This window comes from Papaver somniferum, chromosome 5 (genome assembly GCF_003573695.1).
Source record: "Papaver somniferum cultivar HN1 chromosome 5, ASM357369v1, whole genome shotgun sequence".
Lineage (NCBI taxonomy): Eukaryota > Viridiplantae > Streptophyta > Magnoliopsida > Ranunculales > Papaveraceae > Papaver > Papaver somniferum.
The window spans coordinates 70,891,329-70,899,532 of record NC_039362.1 but is presented as its reverse complement, the minus strand read 5'-3'; the positions used below and the strand labels follow the sequence as shown (position 1 = coordinate 70,899,532).

Here is an 8,204-nt window from a genome sequence, read left to right as displayed (position 1 = left end):
TAGAGAGACTAATGATACTAGTAAACCTTATAGATTTAATATATGCTGGTTTTCTGACACTTCTTGTGCTGATCTTATTAAAGAAAATTGGAAAACTCAAGATAATGGTTCTTATGCTTTCAAGCTTACTAGGTCCTTAAAAATGTTAAATACATTTTAAGTGACTGGAATCACAATAAGTTTGGAAATTTTCAAACCCAAATTAGAGATGTGCAGTCTCAAATCAGTAATTTGAACCACAGAACTAGTACTGAGGATAATAGTATTAGACTTAAAGACCTTTAGTCTAAAATGGACTATTGGTACCAAGTCCAACATGATTATTACTTTCAAAGAGCTAAGCATAATATTCTCACTTTTGATGACAAGAACACTAAATATTTGCATGACAAGGTTAAGTATAGGAAAAGAAGAACTCAAATTGAGTCTCTTCAGTCTGCTGATGGTACTTGGATTACTGATGGGAGGAGTATTGCTAGTGATTTTAGGAAACATTTCTCTACTATTAGCAAAACTACTAATCCTCCTGATTGTGAGGACTTTCTCTGTGATATTTTACCTTGTATTTCTCGGGAAGAGAATGATATGCTTATTAAAATACCCACTAGTGAGGATATTAGGAATGTCATGTTTCAAATGCAACCATGGACTTCCCCTGGCCCTGATGGTTACCCTCCGGGGATTTATCAAAAAATGTGGACTGTTGTTGGGGATGACACCGTTAAGATGGTTCGATCCTTTTTCATTCTAAACACCTATTAAAAAAACTAAATCATAGCTTCATAAGTCTTATTCCTAAAACTAATGCCCCTAAACATCCTCAAGACTTTAGGCTCATTAGTTTAAGCAATGTTGCTTATAAACTTATTAGTAAGTTATTAGCTAGTAGGCTTAAGAAAGTTATGGAAAAATTTATAAGCCCTTATCAAGCAGCTTTTTTATCCTCTAGGCAGATTCCTGACAATATAGTTATGGCCCATGAACTAGTTCATTCTATGAGGAAATGTAAAGCCACTAAGGGTCTAATGGCTGTTAAATTGGACATGTCAAAAGTCTTTGATAGAATTGAATGGAAGTTTTTATTAGTTATTCTTAAGAAACTTGGGTTTCATGATGATTGGTGTTCTATGATTAAGGAATGTATCTCTACTGTCTCTGCCTCTGTTCTCCTAAACGGCTCTCCAGGTGATGTTTTCTACCCTACAAGGGGTCTCAGACAGGGAGACCCCTTGTCTCCTTACCTTTTTTTATCATTGTTATGGATTGTCTTTCAAAACTTTTAATTAAATCTGAAAATGAAGGCATGTTACAGGGAACAAAAGTCACTAATTCTAGTCCTTCTGTTAGTCATATGCTTTTTGCAGATGACTGTCTCATTTTTGCAAAGGCAAATATACAAGGTGCTAGGAAGCTGGATAAAATTATTAAAAGTTTCAGTAAGTATAGTGGTCAATCCATTAACTATGAGAAGTCAAGTATGACCTTTTCCCCTAAGATTGATAGTCAAGTTAAGAGTCAAATTGCTAGTATCTTGAATATTAAAACTCTTGGTATTAAGGGCAAATACCTAGGAGTCCCCATCCTTATTCAACATAACAAAATGGAAACATTTGGGGACTTACCAGATAGATTTCTAGATAGACTGTCTAGCTGGAAAGGTAAGCATATGAATCAACCTACTAGGACTGTGATGGTTCAGTCTGTCTTAGGTACTTTAGCATCTCATCACTTGGTTGTCTTTCCCATGCAAAAAAAGCTCACAGACAAACTTGATGGAACTCAAAGAAACTGTTGGTGGAACAAAAAACATGGTGGTAAAGGCTTGTTTGTTAAAAAGTGGGAGTCTGTAGCTAAGTCCAAAGACTTAGAAGGTCTAAATACAAAAAAAAAAAAAAACTGCTGAGCTAAATAGTGCTCTACTTGCAAAACTTGCCTGGAGAATGCTAACTGAAACTGATGCTGAATGGGTAAAATTTTTGAGTTCCAAATACTTCCCAAACAACAATCCTCTCCATGCTAGTAGTGCAGATGGGAGTTGGATTTGGAAAGGAATTGTTAGAGGCCTGGACATAATCAAAAAGTCCTATTGTTGGGAGGTAGGTGATGGTAAAAAGATTTCTATTTGGAAGGATATTTGGGTTCCAAGTATAGCCACTCCCCTCTCTTCTAGATTTATGTCTAGTAATATGTTAACTGTGGATCAACTTATGATACCTAATAGTAACAGATGGAATCTAGAAGTTCTAGAAGCTCTGTTTGATAGTAATATTGTTACTGAAATATATGTAAAATTAGAATTCCTCTAAGTGGTAAGGATAGATTGATCTGGAAGCCTACTGACAATGGTCTTTTTACTATGAAAAGTGCTTACAGGGTTGTTGACGAAGCAGGTAATATACAGACTCCAGCTGATGGCCCCATTAACTTTCCATGGAAAATGTTTTGGAAACTGAATATTCCCCAAAGAATTCTGCATTTTCTTTGGAAATGTGTCCATAACTGCTTACCAGTTAGGGAGAGGCTAGCAAGACATATGCACAACATAGATCCTAAGTGTCCCTTATGTAACATGGAAACTGAAACTGTGGACCACCTATTTTTGGAATGCCATGTGACCAAATAAGTTTGGGATGCTATGGAAGTAACAAATGGTAACATAACTTTAGGACACAATTTGTTGGACTGGATAACTAGCTGGTTCAGTAATGGTAGTAGTAACAATGCTACCTTGTGTCATACCAAGTTGATCTGTGTTACTCATGTTTTATGGCATGTTTGGAAAATGAGATGTGCAGTTGCTTTTGATAATGTTTAGGTGCAGGTAAATGTAACAGTTCAGCAGATAAAGAAATCCATCTTGGAATGGAATGAAAATGTGGCTAAATTAGCTGCTAAACAAAGTCAAGTAATAAGGAACATGCTTACTGTACCATGGACAGTTCCAGCCGTGGGCTATCATAAAATTAATTTTGATGCTTCTTTCATCAAAGAAAATAAAAGTATGGGATCTGGACTAATCATGACCAATGATGCAGGTATCTTTAAAGGAGCCTGGTGCATCCCAACAGTAGCAGAAGATGTAGAGCAAGCAGAAGCATTGGCATTATTGGAGGCAGTACAAACAACAATAAGGGGTGGAATCACAAATATCCATCTGGAAGGAGACTGCACTAATGTTATCAATGCTCTGAATGGAAAAATTGGAGCTGTTAAATGGCAAAATAATGCTATCATTAGAGATTGTGTTGAGTTATTAAAATTCTTTAATAATTGGGTGATTACTTATGTACCTAGAGAAACAAATTGTGCAACAGACTTGCTTGCAAAAGATGCAATTAAAATGCTTCTTCTTTTTGGATTAGTGGAGCTCCTGAGTGGCTAAATTCTCTTCTTGCAGAGAAACTTCATGTACCAGAAATTTGATTATGAATTAAATTTATCTTTCCTATTAAAAAGAAAAAGGTTCTAGATATTTCCTTAAATATCTCCTGTCAAAGGATATTCTGCTTCATCTAACACTCACATCTATGTATTTACAGTTCCACCTATGACCGCAATGGCGCCAATGCGTACTATGGGATTCCGTAAGAACAATGGCCAGAAGTTGACATTCAGACAAGCTCCTTTTGTGGCATTTGCAACAATTTATCTCCTGGCAAGAGTTATCATCTAGTTCTGATTACAATATGAGTGCTTAAGTTTTCATGTAGTTCCACTTACATATCAAGAATAAAAGAATGCAGTTTAGACCAACTATGGTTCAATTACTTCTGAAAATCTAAAAGTCTTATACGAGTCGTGGTGTACTGGTGTGTGTTTTTTACCATCAATATATATATGAGAGATGTAGGCTTTTAATAAACATCAAATCTTTCTTGCCCTCTACAGTACACTGTAATCCAGATTTTAGTATTCCACTTTGAGTAATCTATCAAGTTTTAGCCCTCTCATACTATAAATACTGGCATGAAAAATTTACAACATAATCAACTGTAGCATAGGTTCATCACCACACCACACATCCCTCCACACATCTACCTGCTCCCCGTTACCAATGGCCCATCGCAAGCCCTGATTTTGTATGCAAGGAGAAGGCAAATTGTCTCTGTGATGTGTTCCCCTCGGTCAACGTAGTCGCTTAGGAACAAGTAGTTTGACTCAGGAGGCGGTCCGGCAAATTCAAAAGACGGAGAAGATCTGTATACTGGCCATGAGAATCACCTGTGGATTTAGAAAAACCAAAACTCTTCACTGACCTTTCATTGGAAAACCAATTTGTTAATAAAGAATTAGAGAAAACTGCACAGAACATATATGTCCCAAATAATCTCCGGTTTTCTCTTGGATAGAAACACTTATACGAGGTAATTGCTAATCTAGGTAGGCAGGTGATATTCTAAAGACATGAGCATTGCGAAATTCTGGCTGCTACATCCAGAGTAATCTAAGTTTATAGAAATAATGGATGTGTCATATAAGCTTGCGACCCCGAACAAGCAATCCCATAGCAGTACTTAAGCTATGAACCCGTGACGACATTAACATATTAATTACCTAATTCATAGAATCACATAGTACCAGCTCATATGCACAAACACACTACTAACCAAAAATGGAACCTAAATCCAGACGGACGTACAATCTTCGAGTTCTATACAACCTAGTAATACCAAAAGAGACAAGTGTTATTTTTGTATTCTCTTATGTACCTAAAACCTTTCTATTTCTTCTACCAATCAACAGTACCTCAGACAAATTTGAAGACTAAGGCAACTGGCTCAGATACCCATTCTTACTCAACTAAAACAAGAACTCCCCCCAAAACAGATGCAACTGTTCCGACTACAAAAACCGAAGAGAAAGGTTCCATGGAAAGGGCAGCAGTTAAAGCCATGAGGTGGGGGAATGTAATGGTTTTAGCTCAGCTAAGACAAGAATAACCCCCAAAACAGCAACTTTTTGACTTCAAAAACCCTAAAACAAAGTTTCTATGTGGCAGTTGGGGGGGATTTGCCCCAATTGATAAGGGTTTTTGCTCACCTAAAACAAGAAATCCCCAAAAATTCACTTCAAAAAACCTCAATTACACCCTAAAACAACGTCTCATAACGGCAGAACCACAAACTTAACAGAAAATACAAAGAAATACAGTGAAATTTACTTACCACAAACTTTGATGGGAGAAGAGTAGGTTGATTGAGGAAGATAGAAGTTGAATTTCTACAGAGCTGCTGGATTTCTGATTCAGGGAGATGACAGTTAAGTAATCTGTGTATGATATAAAGACTTCGGAGAACTTTTTTTCCGTTAAAAATCAAAACCCTAATTATTACTCCCTCCGTCCCACTAAGAAGTGACTTAATTATTTTTAGATTTTGTTCCACCATTAAGTGACCTATATCACTAAACAAAGAGATATTTTTAATTATCCTTTTAATTGATTATAAGAAATATGCATAATTTAATAGTCATGTTTATATTTGTTACGTAGGTGTTTTAAAATGTTTTTCAATGGTACGAAGTTTGCGAACATCCGTGGTGTAGTTTGAGACATAAATCATTTCAAAATTTCACTATTTATTATTCATAAGGGTACAATTATAAAAAGTGTTTAACAATATTTTTCTCCTTATTTGCTTTAAAAATTGTGCAAACTTGAACTAGGTCACTTAATAGTAGGACGGGGAAGTATTGTTTTTTTTTTACTTTATTTCCCTCTTCTCTCGCTCACTAAAACAAATTCTCTTCACTTGTTCTGAAAAAATCATGAAGGAAAGAGAGACCTAGAAACCCAAATATCATACCGTAGCTTTTTTCTTCTCTCTTTATTCTTACACTTTGTTTACACTCAACTCAACTTGTCTTCAAATTTAATGAAGTACCCTATTTGCTCCGGAATGAAAAGGGTATCTGTATCTCCTCCAACTCAAACTCATAATAACGGAACAAACTCTCCTAGAATGAAACAAAATAACTTTTGGCCGCCTACCAACTATAATCAAGAAATCAACAACCAAGATAAAACACGCTCAACATCAATGTGGAACCCAAACGAGATCAGACCTGGAATATTGGATGATTAAAAAAACAGCTAAGATTAGACCATGTAGAGCTACTACAATGTCATGCAACATACTAGAAACAAAGATCTAGAATTTAGTGGCTACAATCAGGCGATCTCAACACAACCTTCTTCTACACTAAAGATACCATTCACGGAGCATGTAACAATATACAACAATTACAAGACCCACAAAACAATTGGATTAACAAAAAAGAAGACATTCTTCAACTCATTTTAGATCACTACTCTTAACAATATACGACACCACCTACAATGATAAATGAAGATCTCTTTACAAATATCAGACCAAGATTAACTCCCAGACAGTCAGACCTACTTACGAATGAAGTAACTACAACGGAAATCAAATAAGCCCTCTTCTCCATAAATTCTGAAAGTGCTCCGGGTCCAGATGGCTATACAAATAAGTTTTTCAAAGTTTTCTGGGAAACAACTCATACCCAATTGATAGCAATGGTTCAGAGTTTTTTTAATAACTTAAATATGCATCCTCTCATGATTCACACAAACATAACACTTATACCTAAAATCGATCATCCTTCAAAACCTTCACAGTTCAGACCCATAGGACTCTGTAACGTCACATATAAAATCATTTCAAAAAATTTAGTCAACTGAATTAGACCCCTTCTACCCTTTTTAATAAGCCCTTACCGAAGTGCATTTGTTCCACAAAGATCAATACACGACAATATAACAATTGTTGGAGAACTCTTCCATCATATTAAAACCTCAAACCGTACCAAAGATCCAAAAATAACTCTCAAATTAGACATCCAGAAAGCCTATGACAACTTAGATTTGGGATTCATCAAAACTTTATTTACAAAACTTGGATTTCCACCAGCCTTTGTAGAATACATTATGTTATGCGTCACTTCAGTTACATACTCGATCAACGTAAATGGTACGCCCCATGGCTACATCAACCCAAGTAGAGGTATCATACAAGGAGACCCACTATCTTCCTATGTTTTCATCATATGTGTTGAAATCCTATCTACAAACCTATGAAACCTTCAGAACCAAAAATTAGTTCAAGGAATTAACATATAAAAAAAAACACTACCAATTATTCATTTAATGTAGGCGGATGATTTACTGATCACATACAAAGCTTCGGATTAGAGTAACCAACACCTAAAAACCCTGCTCCACTCCTATAGCATTTCTGCAGGACAAGTAATCAGTACCACTAAATCAGTAATCATCCATAACCCAAACCTAGACCCAATCAAGATAAACGAGCTTCAATAATTCTTCAATATGCCGGATACATCAAAATCTCCAACCTATTTGGGAGTATTATTCAAACACGGAAGGACATCCAATCAAACCTTTGCTCCCCTCTTACAGAGATTAGACCGAAAAGCTAAATGATGGATGAAAAAATGCCTAACTCCGGCCTGAAGACTCACTCTAATCAAAACTTCCCTAATTCCCACATAAAATCACATCATGCAAACACAAAACCTACCCAGTGATATCCACAAACAAATAGATCATATAACTAGGGATTTTTACTGGGGAAACGACTCAACAACTAGAAAACTCCACCCTATAGGATGGGACAAGGTAACAAAACCATTATCTGAAGGAGGATTAGGAATAAGAAAGGGCATTGATCATAACAAGGTACTTCTCATGAAGAGAATCTGGAATCTACATGAACAACCTAACTCTATCTGCGGAAGTCTCTTCAGTGCAAAGTATCTTGATCAACAACCAATTCTACAAGGCATTCAATCGAAACTCTCCTCCTCCAGTCCTCAATGGAGACAACTGGCTTCAATTGTCCCTACCATGCAACATCTAATATTTCATCGTATTGGAAATGGATTATCAATCCCAATAAAAGCCAATTGGATTCCTTACTCAACAAATCCAGACCCGACACACTGCTACCCAATCTGAACGGTAGCAGATATCATCGACCCAATATCCCACTCATGGAATCATAAAAAATTAAGCATCCTAACCAATCCTATAATCCAAAAATCATAAACATCCACCTTCCCCAAAATATCCACCAAGATAAAATTATCTGGCCACACTCAAAATCTGGAAACTACACTACCTCTTCAGGATACAAATGTCTAACCCAAGGTCAACCAACTCA

At 36.2% G+C, this 8,204-nt stretch overlaps 1 protein-coding gene and 1 long non-coding RNA gene across 2 annotated transcripts; one reads left to right on the top strand and one right to left on the bottom strand.

Moving 5' to 3' along the window:
• Window positions 1-291: 291 nt before the first annotated feature.
• On the top strand, window positions 292-3,382 carry LOC113279159. The gene is made up of 5 exons (XM_026527864.1): window positions 292-729; window positions 954-1,185; window positions 1,302-1,824; window positions 1,940-2,285; window positions 2,822-3,382. Exons 1-5 carry the CDS (start codon window positions 292-294, stop codon window positions 3,380-3,382), a joined length of 2,100 nt encoding a protein of 699 aa, XP_026383649.1.
• A 470-nt stretch (window positions 3,383-3,852) lies between these two features.
• On the bottom strand, window positions 3,853-5,335 carry LOC113277512. The gene is made up of 2 exons (XR_003324962.1): window positions 5,166-5,335; window positions 3,853-4,221 (listed from the first exon to the last, which is right to left on the bottom strand). It is a non-coding gene; the product is annotated as an uncharacterized LOC113277512 (long non-coding RNA).
• Between the last annotated feature and the right edge of the window lie 2,869 nt (window positions 5,336-8,204).